This window comes from Ochotona curzoniae, unplaced genomic scaffold (genome assembly GCF_017591425.1).
Source record: "Ochotona curzoniae isolate NIBS_2020 unplaced genomic scaffold, NIBS_Ocur_1.0 patch61, whole genome shotgun sequence".
Classification (NCBI taxonomy): Eukaryota; Metazoa; Chordata; class Mammalia; order Lagomorpha; family Ochotonidae; genus Ochotona; species Ochotona curzoniae.
Genome location: NW_024467041.1, coordinates 65,759 through 86,723, shown reverse-complemented (window position 1 = coordinate 86,723; position 20,965 = coordinate 65,759). Strand labels below are relative to the sequence as shown.

At 36.8% G+C, this 20,965-nt stretch overlaps 1 protein-coding gene across 14 annotated transcripts in view; it reads right to left on the bottom strand.

Moving 5' to 3' along the window:
- The window catches only part of LOC121168141 (cyclic AMP-dependent transcription factor ATF-2), an 86,722-nt gene continuing 65,757 nt past the window's right edge, over nucleotides 1-20,965 (bottom strand). For 12 of the 14 annotated variants that reach the window (XM_040997948.1, XM_040997946.1, XM_040997956.1 and 9 more), the window contains 4 exons: nucleotides 20,816-20,965; nucleotides 18,353-18,559; nucleotides 5,867-5,972; nucleotides 1-2,535 (listed from right to left, as the gene is read on the bottom strand). In XM_040997948.1, coding sequence (XP_040853882.1) covers nucleotides 2,309-2,535; nucleotides 5,867-5,972; nucleotides 18,353-18,559; nucleotides 20,816-20,965 — 690 coding nt within the window. In that variant the 3' untranslated portion in view covers nucleotides 1-2,308. Of the gene's footprint in view, nucleotides 2,536-5,858; nucleotides 5,973-17,492; nucleotides 17,919-18,352; nucleotides 18,560-20,815 lie in introns of those variants that run through there. The other 2 variants (XM_040997959.1, XM_040997958.1) reach the window with 2 other exon arrangements.

Below are 20,965 nucleotides of genomic sequence, written 5' to 3'. Positions count from 1 at the left end.
AATTTAAAGATAGAATTTATTCTCTGATGGTTTACTCATGCAAACTGCACATAAAAGAAAATAGTACAGTTTGTGTAACATTGCAAATATAAGGACTCAAAATGCTAGGTACAGAAGTAGTGTGACATCCTGAAAGTCAAAATGGAATTTGTGTTCATACAACTGATAATGATTTTTATTTGCTGAGTACAGATTGATTTACAATGAAAGTTTTGCTAACCTTGGTAAGCTCATTAACCGTTTACATAACTTCTTACATCTATGTAGATTTATTTTACAGTTGCAAGAATTCTGTTACCGAAGAATGTTAACTTGCATAAATAATAAAATAAAAGAAATGCATTGAAGGACCCAGGAGACTGAAAAATCGAGGCTTTTCCTAACCTATCCAAACTACAATAAAAAATAGTCTTGTTGCAGAATTCATATTTTGTGCCTTTGAGATCAACTCCTTAGCATAACTACAGCAAAATCATCATGAGAAATTGATTACTTGAAAATTATGAAGTTGGTGAAAAATAAAAAAAATTAGAAGGAATATCAAGTAACAGTGCTCTCATTTTTAATAAGCCAAACAATAAAATGCCTATTATCTTCATACTTAAAAGTCCTGAAATGTCATTTGTATAATTTGAATGTTTCCCAGTTTGGAACTTACGCAGGTGGGATATTTCCCTGAATTATCAAGGATATTCCATACAGGCTTTTTAAATGTCAGTCTCATTAGGAGATGGCTCTGAGACTTTAGCAAATGGTGTAGTATGGATGCAGAACAAACTACACAACTTATTATAAATGCATTAGATATTTACATAATGGAATCCTGCTTGAATTGTTGCTACTGGGTAGGACTCATAACTATTTTACAAAGTTTTCTTACGCACATCTACTTTTTAATTTTTTGTTTAACAATTTTGTCTATTTTAAAATATTGTACTGTAGTTTGAATGTAACTGCAGAATAAAAATAGATAATGGCACATTAGAAAACTCAGTATCCCACAGATGACTGGATAATGAGAAAAGTGTACCTACAATCATCTCATCAAGAAACAAGCTACACCATGGAATGTTAGTTATCCAAGCCTGCACAGTAATGACATTTTAAACTGCAATCATCTATAGGCCAGCATCACACTGAAGGCATCGTTAAACATTCAAGCAAAGATTGCTGGCATAAACTACTGACAGACACACATACACGCTACAAGCACACCCTTTCTCACACACACACTCACATTCCTCACATTATAATTACATTGTTCTAAAGATAGATACTGATTTTTTTCCACGAGAAACGTTATCAAAATTTGCTACTAAAAGATGACAGTGCTTTCACAAGAATAAGTACAAGTTAGCTCGCAAGTACAAGACAATGGGGGTAAACAGTCTTAAATTGTCTAAGTAATAATTTTAGGCTTCTCTGGCAACCATATCATACTTGATGTATGCATCAATTCCTCAGTTTGTCACCTGAAATCTGCAAAAACAAAAAAGCCTGAAAATAAAGCTAATTTCAAAAATTACTAGACAACTGATAACCCTGTATCATATATAATTTCATATTGTTAGCCTCAAAACATAGGTTTAAAATACTGAATTTAAGACTTGAGCAATAGTCATTTTTGAAATGCTTATGATTGAAAAATTTATGCCTACCTAAAAACCCTTAAAAGAAAATGTACTTTTAGCAATGATCCTGATTTAGTTTTCAGAATGTGCATGAAAGCACTGTATGTCTTTCATCATGCTTCACTCAAAAGTGTTTGTTCATTCTTTTGTTTAATGTGCAAAATAAAGGGCAAAAAGATGAAAAGCAAATTCTTTCTCTTGCCTAGTTCTTTTTGACTTTGTTCAACATTACCAAGTCAACAGGGACTAGGCAGACCTTTGGTATAAACGATGACAATACCACCATCACAGCTGAGGGTTAAAGAGTGGTCAAAAGAAATGGAAGTGGGAAGAGAGATTCAGTAACACCCCCATTTATTAAAACACCACTAAATTAAAGGTGAAAAGAAACCACAATGAATTATAATACAATTTACACATAGAGCACAGAAAAATTAATAAATCTAACAATATTTATAAAAAAAAAAGCAAAGTCAGTCAGTCTTCTTCCAGACTATAAACTGCTGTTCAGTCTGATCATCCACTGCTGCTACACCAACTTTTAGAGCCAAATTTAATTTCAAGTAAAAAAAAAATTTACAACCACAGATTTCGCATAAATGGAAAACTGGTCTTTCCTTGATTTCCCTTTGAAGTCACTAATGAGTATCTAAAACTGTCGTACTGCCGGTTTTTAATCAACTTCCTGAGGGCTGTGCCTGGGAGGAAGGAGCCAAGACAATCTGTGAGCGTGCAGGCTCTGAGCTCTGGTCTGCCATCTGAGTGAGGACTGACGTGGCTACCGCTTCGGCTTTGGAGGTGGAACTGACCCCGTTGGATGTGCTGACCGAACTATGTTGTATTGCTTCTGTATGCGGGCTGCTTGGCACTGAGAGGTCTTCTGAACTATCATCTTTATCAGCAGCTGAGTGGAAACAGAAAAAAAGGATTCATGTTCTTAAAATATCTGTAGAAAGCGGACCATTTAGACAATTCAGTCTGGCTGGAACTGATGAGCCAAAAACGTGGCTAAGAAGGCAACTTCATAGAAACCAGCAAGTGTCTATTGTTCTATTATCTCAGAGAACAGGATGAATAAATTTGCTAAGTGGTGTTCAGGACAAAAATGAGGCAGGAATTTGGGAGATAGCTTCTTACAGACACAATCAAACACTGTGCAAAGACATTTGCTAAAAGCATTGCTTGCCCACACACCATTCTCATTAAAAGGTTTATATAAAAAAAGGCTGATAACTACATGCATAAACAAAATGGATTCTTACATACAAATTATATTTTCAAATTATCCCCTCTGCATTCTCCATGACTATATTTATTCTGGCTGACTTTCCATCTACAGGATGATCATAACACCTGATTCTAATGATGTATACATGTGAGAATAAGCAATATTTAGAGTCTAAATGCCACCAGCTGTTATGACCGCATGTATTAATTGGGATTCAAATGAAAGCCCATAAAAATTTCTAGACCTGATAACTAAAAAGATATTCAGAAAAGGGCATTGCAAATATTTATGAAAATAAATCTACCAATATTCATGCCTGAACAACAAATCACTTATATGTTTCTCACTTGATTAGGACAGATTCCAGTCATTTAATTTTTTGAAAAATTTGGTATGCAAATACAGGTAAATATTTCTAACATATTTATGTTAGGCGTTCCCACGCTGACCTAGACACCTGTGAACTCAAGGCCCTAACTGCAGAGAGCATTGCTGGGAACAGGACAGCTGCTGGAGGCTCCTCTCCAGAGCTCATGACCATTTCCTGAGCCAGTCCCTTGCTTTTTCTTTGCAGATGTACTGTTTAGGTCAGCTCTTAGATCCCTAAGCAATAGGATTTAACTTTTCCATAAGCATCTGAAAGACGGTGCCGTGTATTTCATTTATTCTTTGGCACCTGGCCTTTTTCACTTGGCATTAAAAATAGTTTTTAATTGAGTGTCTAGAATTCATATTTTACAATCATATGTGAGAATGTACACCTGATAACTAGTAGTTTTAATGTCTGTTTATAGAAAACAACACAGGCTTTTTAAGACTTAAAACTGAGCAGTACAATGTTAAAACTGAGATTGTATAACTGACTTGGTACTGTTAACTTTTACCTACAAAATTTTATAATATTCATTAATTTCCATTAAATCTTAGTTCTCTTTTATGCATATTTTGAAAGACTTAGTTGGAATTACAGCTCATCATCATTAACAATTTTTGTGTGCTAGAACATGAGTTTGCAAATTTCTTCACAATATAAACACTGACTTATTCAATCCATCCATATCTACCTTTAGTATTGAACAGAGAAGTCAGATCTATTTCATATTACTTAAACATTTCTACAAGTGGGGCTAGCCCTGTGGCTTAGTGCATTAATCTGCCGTCCACAGTGCCTGCATCCATGTGGGAGATCTGCAGCCTTACCCAGCCTCGACCACTACAGTCACTTCGGGAGTGAACTAGGGAGGCAGTCCTCTCTCCATTTCCTTATCTGCTATTCTGCCTTTCAGGTGAATACATGAAATATATTTTTAAAAAATCTGTAAGTTACAATTATCTCTCAAGAGCTAAAGAGAATTAAACTTACGACAGTTAACTCTTTACTTCAGTTATTTTGATGAACTAAATCACTGGATAGCAACCTAAATGAATCAATTTTTGTATTCTCACAACCTAGTATAATATATAATCATTAAAAATTTATTCAAGTAGATTTTCATTTTTTGAGCTCATGGTATATAAAATCTCAACATCTACACAACTAAAAATAGATTCATAATTCATTTAAGTAAATAGTTGACATTTGCTGAGCATTTGCTTCCTAACAGAATTAAAACTGTTGGGATTATCTAATAACTTACCAAAGGTTAGAAATAGCAGCTGATTTTGAACAGAATGCAATTAAAAAGTTAATTTACTCTAATTTTACGAAAGCATTTGTATGTTTCCTTTTAAACTACTGAATCAAGACAGCATTCCTGTTTAAGAAAATCATGCATGCATAATGCTGCACTCAGTTACTTCTCCAGGGAAGTCTGTTAAGTCAGATGTGAACAGTAACGGCCTCCTCCCTGCGGCAATCATTGTTAATACAAATCCCAAACATATTTCTACATGGTTCCAATTTACTCCACAATGTGTTTTACCTTCTTGTCAAAATGACTAGATACCAAATAACTGAGATTTATATATTCAAAACTGACAAAAATCAGTGTCCTAAATATATATGGCAATTGAGAGCTGCTAAACCTACTGAATCTCTTAAATTAAAAAATATTGCCATTGCTTACAATGACTACAAGTAAAGATGGTGGCCATTAAGTTTTATGGTGAACACCTGAGGAACTGCTCGTACCCAACACAAACTGTTTCTTTCTGCAGTTACTGACACGGGCAAATTAAAACGAAGTGGATACATATGGCTGAAACAATCTTCACATTTACAAATATCCTCAAATATCACTAAATCATAAAAATGAAAGCTGTGGGTTACATATTATGAATGTTGCCTAACACATTTCCAACTCTGTTATTTGTTACAAATTTGTGCACGATGGACAAAATTGGCCATTTATTCAAGAGTAACAGCTGGTTCCAACATTGTGCATCTTATCAAAAAGGGACATTACAAAAAGAAAAAAGCAAAATTAATCTCTAAAATGATGAAAACAGAGGAATCTCATTTTTGCGGGGAAAGACTTTAGGAAGATGCTTATAAACAGATAATTTACACGTTGTTCTGTTTTAGTACTTTTATGACCACGAGGCTCAATGTAAAGGTTCACAACAATAAAAACATTGCATGATGCTGACAAGTGAAAAGGAACGATAGGATCTGATGCTGAACGGGCAGTACATGTGGTTAAGTGAAGACAGCTGAGCTAAAGAAAGCCCCATCATCACTAAACGGAGGCTAGAATGAAAGTAATGTTCTGCCATGTCAGTCTAAGGCACTATTACTGCAGGAGATAAGAGATCATCAGTTACTTATTTATTATAGAAATATGTGATAACATCTATAAAAAAGCCAGAAAAACTCAAAAATTTTCTAGGGTTTCAAAAGTATATACTCCCCACCGCATTCCCTAATAACTTTGCAGCAATTCTGACATTTCATCTTGAGTACTGGAACTGCAGTCTCCACTTTTTTTTTTTTTACTGGTAGTTCTAGTCACTGCGGCAGTAACTCAATGCAGTAGCCTAAGGCCATGGGTGATGGAACATTACTCACTATGATAGCCAGATTTCTTCTGCATGGCGGTTACAGGGCAATCTTTATGAGCCAGAAGAAGCTGCTTCAGCTGTGCCACTTCATTTCTCAGCAGGGTGACTTCGCTCTGCAGAAGAAACAACTCTGTACCTTACCAGCATTAAACCACACAAGTCTCACTGTTTGAAACAAGCACAGATTAAGACAGGAAAACTGCATAGCTTTGGCAGAATAAACACACTATTTAAATGTCTCCTACTGAGTATACATTTTTATATTATAGCATTTGTGTAAAACATAAATTTTTAAAAAGATAACACAAGTGAAGTTTAAAAACCTTTTAAAAAATTACTTGAGAGCAGTGTGTGTGTGTGTGTGTGTGTGTGTGTGTGTGTGTGAGAGAGAGAGAGAGAGAGAGAGAGAGAGAGAGAGAGAGAGAGAGAGAGAATATCAAGCTCCTTCCCAACTGGTTCACTCCTCAAATGCTCACCTGGGTGTGGACCTTGCTGAAGCCAGAAGCCAGGATCTAGCAACCTAAGGTTTCTTTCATGTATAGCTACTTAAGTTATCACTGTGCCTCCCAGGTTTGTGTTGGTAAGAAGCAGAAGGCAGGTGCAGGGCCAGGCACTGACACAGCACATTGGCGTCTTAACTGTTAGGTCAAATGTTCATCCCTATTTTAAAGTTATTACATTACTGTTTGCTGTGGGAGTCTCCATATATCAGTTAGCAGATAAAGGCATCTTTATTACACACACATTACATGCCTTTTTAATTATCTAGAAAATTGACATGTCAAGGGATGATTAATTCTAATTACTTGATAACAAAAAAATCATTCAAGGATATTAAGCAAACTTCCAGTTTTCTTAAACCAGGGAAATCTTTACAGGAGAAACCACAATCATCCAAGAATCATGGATAATACCTAAATTTGCAAGCTTTACAATGGCTCAGCTGCCTTTACTCAGGCAAATATATTTTGTATAAATTTAGATCTGATAAGTCAGTGGTGGTTTGTCCCAAACTTTGTGATAGAATGAGTACTTCCTCATTTTTAATTTATTAATCTGATGAATTCTATGTGAAGTTTCAAATGGAGTGAGTTCAATTAATTCCCCTGGGTCATCCTCAAATATTCAAAACACATGAATTAGTTATCATTACCAATACTCAAAAGTTAGACTTAATGTAACAGGTTATAACATAAAAAAGTTTATTAACATGTTTATTAATCTGGACTTAACAATAACCATTGAGACTTCACTTATGAACCAAAAAGTATTGAGAAAACATAGCCAAGAGTCATACATAAAAGCTCAGGTACATCAATTTCTATCCTCATAACCAGAAAGCTGAATGTATCAGGGTAGGCTCTTCCTCCTAGAGTGAGCATGAACAGAAAAACAAACAAACAAACAAAAATAAAAGCTAAGCAATTTAAAGGCAAGTCTGCTGGGCCAAATAGCTCCACATATTTCAAAAATAATGAACTGTAATGCTTTATTAAAGTATGTAGTAAAAGCTGATGCTCCTAACTCTGAATCATGAAGGAAAGGTTAAATTTCACTGAAGAACACTGCTTTGAGATAGGAGTGTGTAGAGAGTGATCAAACTACTAAAGGGACAATATCCTTTTAAAGCATAATTGTTACTTAGAAAGTTCATTTCCATGGACTAACATAACGGTGTCAATATTATTATTATTATTAATAACACAGTGGTGTCAATTAATATTAATCAACACTGCTATGTTAATAATTAATATTATGATTCATTAATAATATTATTGATGAGAAATTTATTATCTAAGATTCCCCAACTCCATCAGCTTGACTTCAACACTGGTATCTATGAGCATCTCTCTCTAATTTCTTTAAGATGAAATGGGACTCTTTACTTACTTTTAGACAAGTATATTAAATCAGTCATAATCTGGCAATTGTGACTATATTGCTTTCCAGCTTTCACTGCTCTTCCACTGTAGTCCAATATTTAACTGTCTTGATCTAATAAAATAGATAATTACATACTATTTTCTTTATGCAGAAAACCCTTCTTTTTCAGATTGCTAATTATTTCACTTTTCTTTAAAACTCCACTATGTACAGTACAAAATGTACAGGAAAAGAGTTGAAGTCCCCAGTTGTTGTATGTGATAAAATCACTGAAGATTAGATAAGTTTATTATTTAATCATAAAATCAGTTGCTTTAAGTAATTTTGAGAAGTAAAAAATAAATGTCTTTGTGGGAAGTGTTGTGTGCTACCTACAGTGTTGGCATTCAGTACTGCAGCACTGCCTGGAGTCCTGGTGGCTTCAATTCTTATCCACCTCCCTGCTAACGTGCCCGGGAAGACAACAGAGGCTGGCCTGAGTACTTGGGTCTTTACCAATTATGTAGGAGACCTGGATGGAGCTCCAGGCTCCTGGCTTTGGCCTAGACCAGTTCCATTCACTGTAGCAATTTAGAGACTGAACAAATGGATAGAAGATCTTTTTCTATTACTCTTTCTTTCAAATAAATAAATTAATTTAAAAAATAAACTAAAAAGGCAGCCTTGAAACTAACGAACGGGATAGGAATTTCTATAAATACATGAGTAGACAAGTCCAGGTCAACCAGAGGTTGAAAGCAGAATGCTGGGCCTGGCACAATGGCTCAGTGACTAAATCCTCGCCTTCCAAGTGCTGGGATCCCATATGGGCACTGGTTAATCCTGGCTGCTCCACTTTCCATCTACTTCCCTTCATGTGGCCTGGGAAAGCAGCAGAGGACAGTCCAAAGCCTTGGGATCATGCACCCGCGTGGGAGACCCAGAAGAGGCTCCTGGTTCCTGATCAGCTCAGCAATGTTGCAGCCACTTGGGGAGTGAATCAGTAAATAGAAGATCTTTCTGTTTCTCCTTCTCTCTGTAAATTTGCCTTTCCAATGGAAAAAAAAATCTTTAAAAAGGAAACAAAACAGGATGTTCATCAGGTAAAGGTTACTCCATGAAATCAGACCAAAGCTGCATGGTTCTGTCATTCATGGTAAAAATAATAAAATTCAAGTCAAGAAAGTGATTCAGGAATTTCAAGATTCAGACATATAAGTATAATGTATAAAGTAGATAGGTATGACTAGGGTCTGGTGTGGTAGCCTCGTGGCTGAATGCTTGCCTTGCAAGTACCGGGATCCAATATGGGCACTGGTTAATCTCGGCTGATCCACTCCCCATCCAGCTCCCTGCTTGTGGCCTGGGAAAGCAGTTGAGGGCAACCAAGAGCCTTGGGACCCTGTACCTGCTTGGGAGAACTGGAGGAGGCTCCTTACTCTTGGTTTTGGATTGGCTCAGCTCCTGCTGTGGCAGCCACTTGGGGAGCGAACCAGTGGAGGGAAGATCTTTTTCTGCTCCTCTCTGTAAATCTGCCTTTTCAATAAAAATAAATAAGTCTGTTACTGTTTGAAATACACCTGATCTTAGTCAAAAGGTCAAGAAGTGATTGCTATTTAAACCAGTTGCATAACTAATGACTGTGTACTGAAAACCTATGCAGAATGTCAGAAGGCAGGAAGAAAAGGAGCTGTTACAAGATTCTATACAAAGAACTCAGAATGCAAAAACAAGAAAGAAATTTACACACTGCAGGTATACACAAACTAGTTTACTTGAGCTGAAGGAAATCTGAAGGGGATGTTAAGTCAGAAGTAATTAAACATTAATGAAATTTTATTATTTAGCATAACCTGAAAAAAAGAAATATTATGTTGGTTATTATTATTATTTAAATTATTTATATGAAAGGGTTAGGGAGAAGAGACAATCTTCCATCTGCTGGTTCACTCTCCAAAAGCCTGCAACAGCTAGGTTGCTCCAGGCCAAAGCCAAGAGCAAGGAGTGTCATTTGGGTGTTTGGCATGGGCGGCAGAGGCCAAGCACCATGTCTGCCGCTTTTCCTAGACCACAAGCAGCGGGCTGGACGAGAAGTGGAGCAGTAGGACACGAACTAGAACCCACAGGGGACGCTGTATCCACAGGCTGCGGCTTTACGTGCTGCACTACAACGTGAGCACCTATGTGGATTACTTTAGATGAGAGCTTAACTGGATTCAGTCTTCATATTCCTACTTGGGAGTTAGTATGCTCACAGACTATTATCTTGCTGGGTGATTCTGAAGATGAAATAAGGGACACAGAAGAACTCTGAAAACATAGAAGTGCCACTTAAACGTGAACAATTCTTACTTTGTAAAAGCAAAACATTTTAGAAAAACAGAGCACACACCTAAAAGCACCATTATGCTGGCCTGAAGTTCAGTGCTAATGATTTTGGCATATATACCATTGCTCTACTTTAACAATACGGGTATCCAAAGGTAAATCAAACGGTAGTAAGCAAATGATATTTTGCCATGGATCAACCTGATGAGATCACGGCATGACAGAAAACAAGTTCATTAATTGAAACCTTTTATTGCTATCTAGCCATGGACTGATGATTATGTAGTCCATACAGTTATGATCTTTGACTTCCTATTTTAGCAGACACTTCCAAAATTTAAAAATACTGGACACTTTCTTCTTCAGGGGAAGTTCTCGTTATTACAGATAATAATCTTTAAAATACTTAAGTCCTTACAAAAGTCACTGGTTATCAGGAGTCTTAACACACACATTTCTTCAAAGGTTACTGTGGCTACAAAACATACTTGACAACAAACTAGTTCTTTAATTTGTATCTATAACAACAGAGAAAAAAAATGACAGAGTCCTCACTAGAGCAATAAAATATTTTGAAAATGTTCTGCAAAATCAATGGGAATGACCCTTCTCTTATTCTGATTTATTTACTTATTTATTTAATTCGAGGGATACAAGAGCAAATATATTTCTTTAGACAGGTTTTGGATTGAAGAAGCATTTTCAGCATCATAGAGAAAAGAAGGGCATGAATATGCCAAAAACATTTTGCAAAACATAAACAGTCTTTTTACAGTTTTTACAGGGCCAAAGGTGGTTTAAGCTAGTGAAAATCCTATTCTGATTCTTGAAGTTCTTCTCTCAGGTCTGTGTCCTTGTTAGTACACAAGTTCAGTAAGCAAAAAAAAAAAAAAAAAAAAAAAAAGATCTCTCATTATTACAGACCATGTGCCTAAGACATGCACTACACACAAGAGATGAGTGTATGATGACAGGATAATATATAATTATCGTTTGCACAGTACTGTACAGTTATGAACACTGTACTCTGCCCTGTAACCGATCTTGTTAATAGCAGCACTGATTTTATCAGTATGATAGATGGAGGAGGCTCAGAAAGATTTCTAATAAAGACTAATACAAAGCAGCGCTGGATCTAAACTCCAGGTGAAGCGTCCTGAAGCAGAGGCATCACCAGCACTGCTCTCCCATTTCTAGGCTGAATTAAAAACTCAGGCATATCAAGGAAAGACAGCTATAAAATATTTTAGGAATTCAAACTGGTGTTGGATGGCATCTTCCATTGTTGCTATTCCTTCCTATTTCATGCAATGAATATAAAAATATTTTTTATACCATGACTAAAAGATTTGGTATTATTTTCTGTAAATCAATGTACCAACAAACAAAATCTTTTCCATATCACTAAATTAGCTTATAGGTGAAAATTTTCATGTATACATCTTTAAAATTATGCTTCTGGTTCACACATATTTTGCAATGTAAGTTTCAAAGCTAAAATCCACAATGAATTTCCAAGTTTTGCTCACAAAATAATGTTTAGTGAGTTTTTCTTCGCTCAAAAAGGAAATGTAATAAACTTGTACTTTAAACACTAAATCCCATAATGAGTGTAACTGAAAAAGAGGGTTAAGCTGCGACTTGAGACTTGGGCATCCCTGATTCAAGTCCCAGCTTCTGCCCTGCTAGTGTGCCTGAGAAAAAGATGATAAAATTAACAGAAGAGATAGTATTTTAGAAGTAATTTATAAGCACAGTATTTCATTCTTGGGTTAGACTGTCATAAGTCACATCAGTATAAATTAATGAAAATAACTTAGCAATTATTTTAGAAAATTAAAACATGGGGCTGGCATGATGGCATAGTATTCTAATCTTCCACCTGCAATGCCAGCATCCCATATGGAGCACCAGTTAAATGTTCTGGCTGCTTCACTTTCCATCCACTTCCCTGCTTGTGGCATTGGAAAGCAGCTGAAGAGGGCCCAAAGCCTTAGGACACTGCACCCATGTGGAAGACCCTGAGGATTCTCCTGGCTTTGGATCGACTCAATTCCAACCATTGATGCCATTTGGGGAGTGAACCAGCAGCAGACGGAAGGTCTCTCTCTCTCTCTGTCCATGCACTTGGACCATCTTTTTCCTGAGGCACATTAGCAAGGAACTGGATTAGAAGTGAAGAAGCCAGGACTTGGGACAAGCATGATGGTTCAACAGGCTAATCCATCTGCAAATGCTGGCATCCCATATGGGTGCTGGTTCATGCCCTGGCTGCTCCACTTCCCATCCAGCTCCTGTTTATAGACTAGGAAAGCAATAGAGAATGGCTCAAGTCCTTGGGCCCCTGCACCCACATGGGACACAGAAGTATTTCTTGGCTCCTAGCTTCAGATAGGCTGGCTCAGCTCTGGACGTTGCAGAACCAATGGATGGGGGACCTCTCTTTCTTTATGCCTCTTTGTAATCTGCCTTTCCAATAAAAATGAATCTTTTTAAATAAAGAAGCCAATATTTGAACTAGCACCCTTAGGGATGCAAGATTCTGAGGTGGCAGCTGCAGCCACTGCACTGCAATGCTGGTCCCCTGTTTTTCAGTTATGCTCACTGCGGGGGTTAATTTTCAAATTTTAGTCTTTTCATATTTCCTTTATGAAAGAAATAAAAAAAGACAAACTCTTTACTAACAATAGCTCATTAACCATTATTTCTCTCTGTAAATCTGTTTTTGAAATAAAAATAAAAGTCTTTAAAAAAAAGTAAGTTAAGATATGATCATATCCACTGAACAGGGCAGTAACACTGAATAATTAGTATTTTCTTAAGAGACATGTATTCAGTAAAAATATGAATAATCACATTTCAACATGCTAAGCCTATTAGATATAAGTAACCACGGGTGATTATTGCTCACTACCATTGATCAGCCAAGGCTTTATGCCTCATGAAGGATTATTAAGGAAATATGGAATTAGTGAATGTTTTCACATAAAGCCAGTTTAATTATTTCTCTAACACATGATTTTCTTTACAAGTCATTTTGTTCATTAAAGTTAATTACTTTGATATAAGTGGATTAAAATTTTTGCAATTTACTTTATGATAAGCATATTAATTTTCCATCTGAAAAAATATTACTTTTAAAACATTTAATTTTATTGGACAAATAGCTAAGAAAAAAATAGTCGAAAGTAAAAAGATACTCACTTGCAACAACAGAAAGCCATCATTGAAGGACACTTTCTCCCCAAACCTTCCATGCTTCTCACTCACCTTATTATTGCTTGCATATTGGTTCAAGTCATTCCGAAAACCCTTCTCTATACTGAAGGGAGTAAATTCTTCTGTATTAAAAATACTGATTTACTTATTTGAAATTGGGCTGAGGGGAAGAGACCTTGCATCCTGTAGTTTACTACCTAAAAGATTAAATGGCCAGGCCAGGCCAAAGCCAGAAGGCAAAAACTCTATGTGGGTGTCCATGCTGCCTCCCAGCAGCACAAGAGGTGGATGGGAGTGGGACTCCGGGCGTCTGAAGTGGCACTCTAACACAGCATGCAGCTGACCCAAGTGGCAGTTTAACCTGCCGTGCCACAAAACATAATGCAAGGGAGTCATTTCTATACCAATTTCTATGCTTACATTTACCTAATCGTAGATAATTTAATTAATAAAAGGATTAATATGCATGAAATTTAAGAGTGACATTTTGTGAATAATTTATGAGTTGAAATCACATAACACAAAGAGTTTTCCCAAGGGTACATTTAGTATATGTTCAAAATTACACAGCCACCACCCTCCATTTAAGGGTAAAACTTCAAAATAAAACTCTTTACCTAGTAAGCAGTTTCTCCCCATTTTCTCCTTCTTCTCCCCAAAAACATGCATTTTGATTTGATGGATTTAAGGTACTCAGGATATTTCTTATAAATAGATCACACAATATATGATGTTCTGGTTGGGTTTTTACTTAGCATAACTTGTGGGTATTCATCTAGTTAGTTGTAACATACTTTATGCCTTTTTATGGTGTGGTTGAGTACTGTTCCAATGCACATATATACCATAATTTTCTTATTCATTCACTCCTGATGAACATTTAGGTTATCTCCAACAACTTCCTTTTAGCCCATAAAAATATACTACTGATAATTTTGCAAATTAATGCATAAGTAGATGTTAGTCTTTTGAGAAATATTTTAAATACTATCCCCCTCATAATACATTTCATCTTCCTATAGCTTGAAATGAATTTCTGAAATCACTCCAATTTTCAATGACTAAAAATACTGACTCTACTCATTTGTAATGTAAAATATCAACTAAACTTATCTTCAATTTTAGAGCTCAGATTTAACTTCCTGAATTTAACTTCAAGTAAGAAGTCTCACACTGTAACAATGATATACCAGCTAACTTCTACCTTGGTGAAAACTCTTGTCTTCCCTTCTCCAACTTAGAGATTCCCACGGTGGGCCCTTAGGACGGTAGCTGAGATCCAGCCTGACACCTGTTGTCCACACCAAGACACCTGCTCTGCATTCTGGCTACTTCCTTTCCAATCCAACTTCCTTCTCAGGCATCCCGAGAGCCAGCAGGTGATGACTTGAGGAGTTACGACCTGGCCACCCATGTGAAGACCTGGATTGAGTTTTGGGTTCCTGGCTTTGACCAGACCAACTCAGTCATGGCTATCACGGGCACCTGGGGAGTGAATCAGCCAACAGACGATTAATTAGTTATTTATTTAAAGACTTATTTATTTTTATTGGAAGGTCAGACATATAGAGAGGAGGAGAGACAGAGAAGAAGATCTTTCATCTGCTGATTCTCTCTCCAGGTGGCTTGCAACCACTGGAGCTGAACCAATCCACAGCCAGGAGCCAGGAGCCTCTTCAGGGTCTCCTAGGTGGGTACAGGGTCCCAAGGCTTTCAGCCATTCTTGACTGTTTTCCTAGGCCACAAATAGGAAACTGGACGGGAAGCTAGGCTGCCAAGATTAGAAATGGCAGCCAGATAGGAGTCTCACACTTTAGTCACTAGGCTACTGTGCTGGGCCCATATGCATATTAAAAAAAAAAACGATTTATTTATTTATTTATTTATTGAAAAGTCACATATACAGAGGAGAAGAGACAGAGAGGAAGATCTTCCATCTGATGGTTCACTTCCAAGTGGCCACAATGGTTGGAGCTGTGCCAATCAAAAGCCAGGAGCCAAGAGCCTCTTCTGGGTCTCCCACACAGGTGCAGGGTCCCAAGGCTTTGGGCCATCCTCGACTGCTTTTCCAGGCCACAAGCAGGGAGTTGGATGGGAAGCAGGGTCACCGGGATTAGAACTGGTGCCCATATGGGATCCTGGTGCGTGTAAGGCGAGGACTCTGGCTGCTAGGCTACCACATCATGCTTCCATATGCATATTTCTTAATAACCTTCGGTATATTTATGGTTTTTAAAGTTCCTGATATATTCTAGACATTAATCCTTTGTCAGGTAAATACCTTATAAATATTTTCTCTCTCTCTGTTGGTGGTTTCTCCTCTCCACAGATTATTTAATCTTTTGCTGTGCAGAGATTTCAAATTTGGTAAGATCCCTCAGTCTACTTATGTTTTTGTTGTCTGTGTCTTTTGGGTCTTATCCCAAAAACTTGTTGCCTATATCAATGACTTTTTTTGGTTAATTAGTTATTTATTTATCAGAAATGTAGTATACAGAGAAAGAGAACGGGAAAGATGCAAGTGGAGGAGTAGAGAAAGAGAGATGTATTTTCCACTTGCTGGTTCACTCTCCACAAGACTGCAACAGTCGGGACTGGGTCAGGCTGTAACCAGGAGTCCACAGACCTCCCATCCAGGTTTCCTCCCTCATGGGAGGCAGGGGCCTGAACATTGAGGTCATCCTTTGCTGCTCTGCCAGGCATATTAGCAGGGCACTAGATGAGAAGTGGGGCAGCCAGATGTCCTTATGGGACACTGCTGTTATAAGCCAGGCCTTAACCTGTTAGTCCCAAAACACCAATGTCTTAGCATGTGTCCCCATTTCCTGTAGCAATTTCATAGTTTCAGGTCTTACACGTAAGTTTTGATACACAGTGAGTTGATTTTTTAAATATATGGTGAGGGGCAGGGATCTAATTTCATTTTTTCTACTTATGCATATCCAACAATTCCAGAACCATTTATTGAAAAAGACAATTCTTTTTCCAATATATGTGTCTAGTACTTTTGTCAAAAATCAGAGGGCTGGGGTAACTATTCATTAGCCATAAAAAGAATGAAATGTGTCACAAAAATGGAAGGAACTGGAGGACATTATGCTAAGTGAAACAAGCCAGGTATAGAAACACATGTAATTCCTCACACGGGGAGCAAAACAAAACAAAACACCTCCTCATCTGAACACAGTGGTTTCTAGAGACCTGAAGGAGTGAGGTACAGAGCCAGTGGGTACTAAATCAGAGTTGGATCAAAGGAGTAAGTTTGTGGTATTATTTGGCAAAGCTGGGCAGATGATAGTTTGCAGTAACTTACTACATACTGCATGAACAGATAGAAGAAAGATCATAAGGTAATATTAACAAAGGGGAAATGCTGATCCCTGTTTTCACCATTACACACTGGATACCTGTATTGCAATATGAAACTGTAGCCCATAAATGTCAATTACTCTTAATAAAAATGTAAAACCTCAATAAAAGGAAAAGATTCCACAAACAAATAAATGAAGAAAGAAAAAGTAGCACATACAATAGATTGTTATCCAGGCTTATAAAGAAGAAAGTTTGCTACATTCAGGAACTTGGTCAGATCTTGAGCATGCTATGGCGGTGCAATGAGCCTATCACAGAAGCACAGTACTGCATAATCCTACTGGGGTGAGGTCTGCAAGAGTGTCATTCCCACAGCCAAAGGGTGCAACAGTAGATGCCAGAAGCTGCAGCAGGGAAAAGGGAAGCTGCTAATTATGACTATGATGCTTCATTTGGTATGAAAAATAAGTTTCAAGTATATGTTATACCACATTGTATTCATAGTCAACAGTAATGTACTGTAAACTTGAAAATGTGTTGAAGGTCTTATAGTAAATGCCCTCACTGCACACACACAAAACCTTAAAACCAAAAACCAAAAGCCTGGTATGTAAGAAGATATTTGAAGCCTATGTATTGCACTGTCATATTAACTTTTTCTAAATAATTAAAACTTTTGCAAGGCAACCTTCTTGTTCTACTGCTGCCATATTGATAAAAAAGGAGAGTCAAGACTTTAAAATGATATTTGCCTCTCAAAACGGAAAATTGTAGGTTACAAAATTTATGTTTGCTTAAATGTTACATCTGACTGGTGTTAAAAAAAAAACTTTTTCCTAAGCATTTAAACAGATACATTGATGACATTTTCAGAGATACAGCTAAGAAGACAGCAGGCCTTTCACAATTGATTATGATTGTATAGATTCATTTTTATTTGAGAAAAGGATAATTCAGACTATTGATTCATATCAACAATTACAATTTATTAATATCACTTTTTTAGCGGATGTTCATCAACCAGGACCTTAAAATATTTTACTGAAGAATATTTCAAATGTTTAAAAAAATAATAGAAAGAAAAGGAAGAAAGCAAGAACAGAAGGAAAGAAATATATTTGGTGGTAATACGGTCAGTAGGAATGTACAAAGACTGCACGGAGAGGGTGCCTGCATCTCCATAGCATGAGGTTCTAACAGATGCACCCGAGGCACACTGGCAGGGCAGGAGGAATGACTGGACTGCCACTGGCCATATTGTACCTGTTCTGTGGATAATTAGAGTCCTTCAGTTTCCATAGCTGTCAATCTGGCACCTCTCACGGGCACTATATTCACTTTGAATAAAACAAAAGAACAAAATTTATAATTTAAGGAATGAAAGAATTTAAAAATAAAACTATTGCTGGAGAAACGTTATAGTTGTGATACAAAGCCAAAACTAACATGAAAATAAAGTACAAGTGCTGTTTCTTAGTATTAAAAATTCTTTGGACTTTATATCACAACATAATAAAGTTTGAGTACTTTTGTGCCAAACAGGTAAAAGTTAATACTTTAAATTCCTTCATGGCATCAATGTTGAAATTTTTACATTACGTCTCAGCATTTCAACAAGTTTAAAAACTATGATTTATTACAGATTCTCTATGTATATCCAATATTATGTCCTAAAATGCCTGGATGACCAACTAGAAAAAAAATAAGGAAAAGGCTATGTTCACAACTATGAAAAATAAATAAGAATAAACTTTCCATGTATGCACCATACCTGTAGCTGGCCATTTAGTGAGCTCAGGTCTTCTGCTTTCTTCTCTAAAGACTGAACCCAGACTTTCCTTTTTTGTCGGCATCTTGAAGCTGCTGCTCTATTTCTTTCTAGAAACTTTCTCCTTTTCTCATCAGGATCTTCATTAGCTGCTCTTCTTCGACGACCACTTGTATTTTGGGTCTGTGGAGCTGTGTGAGCTGGAGAAGCCTAGAATAAACAAAGTCGGATGCTTGTTACACTCACATTTGTGGTTTGTGACTGAGTTAACATAGGCAGTAAAAAGCTTTATACGGGGAAGAGTTGCCTTCTTTACATTCTAAGTCTTGTTGAATTCATCAGTATTTTGTGGCAACATGAAAATCACCCTGTGATTTAACTCATCTCTTGAAATAAAGACAAGGTATGACAAATTCCCACTGACACAGTATTACAATGAAAGCATTTTAAAACATGTAACATTTTAAATTACATAGTAATACCATGGAAAAATTGAAATTATAACACAATTATTATATATAGGTATATTTTTACTAAGTATATTTAAATTACTTTTTTTAATTTAAAAGGCAGAGATAGAGAGAGAGAAGGCAGGAGAGACAGAAATATTCCATCTCATGGTTCATTCAACCAAATCGGAGACAAGAATCAAGTTCTAGGCTCCTGGCTTCAGCTTGGCTGAGACTTTGCTGTTGTAGCTATTTGAGGGGTAACCAGATGATGAAAGATCTCTTTTTCCTTTAGTCTCTCTGCCAGCCTATCTTTAAAAAAATAAAAATTCTTAAAAATGTGTAAGTCATACTTAGTTTGCTGATTATACAAAATCAGCCACGGGCTACCTTTAGCCTTTGAACTACATTTTGCTAGCCCTGGAATCACATTAAAATACATGCACACTCTGAGCCTCCTCAGAGGTTCAGATGGAGTAATGGACACCTGGTACCCCAACAGAGGATGGAGGACAGAACAAATCAACCAACTACCCCACCCTTATGTTGGCAGTGAAAATCTGGTCAAAAGGAGACTCTAAGGTGAACTATGTCAGCCAGTGCATTCTGGAGAGATTTCATTGTGCTTGGAATGGCAATACTGGCAGCAATTCAACACTGTTGCACTATCAAAACCACTTGAGCAGGACCCTTGGAGCATGCCCCATTCGGGGACCTGGGATGTGTGGGAAGCTGGGTGGGCCTTCTCCCTTTATCTCCTCCCTTATCCCAGACACATTAAAAATAAATAAATAAAAGAATGTGGAAACAGTGGTCTTACCCACTTTCCTGTAGCCCTTGACCCTTTGTGTCCTAATCAACTATGTAAAGATTATCAAAATAAAATAATTACATATATACACACACGCACATACACACAAACACACACACATTCATCTCCCCTCTCTGGCCTCTACATCAAGCTAGCAACCGCAATCACATTATATTGTATTTTAAGTTTGGTAAAGATAAGATACAGTTACATAAATATTTATGCTTAGATGGCAATTTAAAACTTGCTGTTTGCATGTTTTGTTCATTGCAAAGTTATGCTTTTAAAATGCTAATGCTAATACTCTTCAAGCAGGGACTACAGAAGGTCTAAACAGTTCTGAAACATCTAACTGAAACATAGTAACCTCTGCCTGTAGAGATACACTACAGATATATCAATCTTCAGATAGGCAGTTGCAAACCAGAGATGAGTGACAAGGGTTTCTAGTATAAACAGCCATCATCAAGAGCTCATCTGCTTCTTTGGTGATGGTTCACAAGTCTGAATTAGAAAAACCACTTGATTTATGTCAGTAATATGAAACAACATGCACATGTATGAACATGTGTATGAATTTAGATGCATTTCTCTCAGAGATTTCTTAGTACCTAAAGTAAGAAAAGAATACTTCTACAAGTAAGTAAAGAGGAGTAATGTTTTACAATGCATCAGAAAACATTAAAAGCAGAAACAAAAAACTGCTACAGGATAAAGGTTTGCCTTTTTGTAACACACGAAACAATATTAATAGCCCTACACTCTCTTTCTAATGGGCCTCTTAACACCAGACTATGATATTTACATAATCATGAATACATGGCATTTTAGGAAACAGGAAGATCAATGATAATTTTAATTAGATTCAAAAAGATTCAGAAAAACAAACACTATTTAGTTGAAAGGGAAAGTTACAGAGGAGGAGACAAAGAGAAATCTTCCATTTGCTAGTTCACTCCCCAGATGGCTCCCCGGGCCAGTCCAAAGTCAGAATCAGACCAATATTTATAACCACTCAAAGAAACATTCACAGGATGTCAAACAGTAATAATTGCTCTATTACTTTTATTTGTTTTTATGTCAATATTTGTACACTGAAATACCTATCCTAAGGCTTCTGATATGCTTTTGGAATAGTTTTATCAAAAATACATAAACAACCTGTCTCTGGATGATGGAACACCGAGTGATAAACAGTACACATACCGGAGTTTCTGTAGTGGATGTGGCTGGCTGTTGTAAAGACTGTGGTCGAGATTCCTCCGATTGCGTCCTAACCAAACCACTACTATGACCTTTGACGCTATCACCATTGGTAACTGGAGGATGTTGCTGGGTCAGAGCAGCTTTTAATCT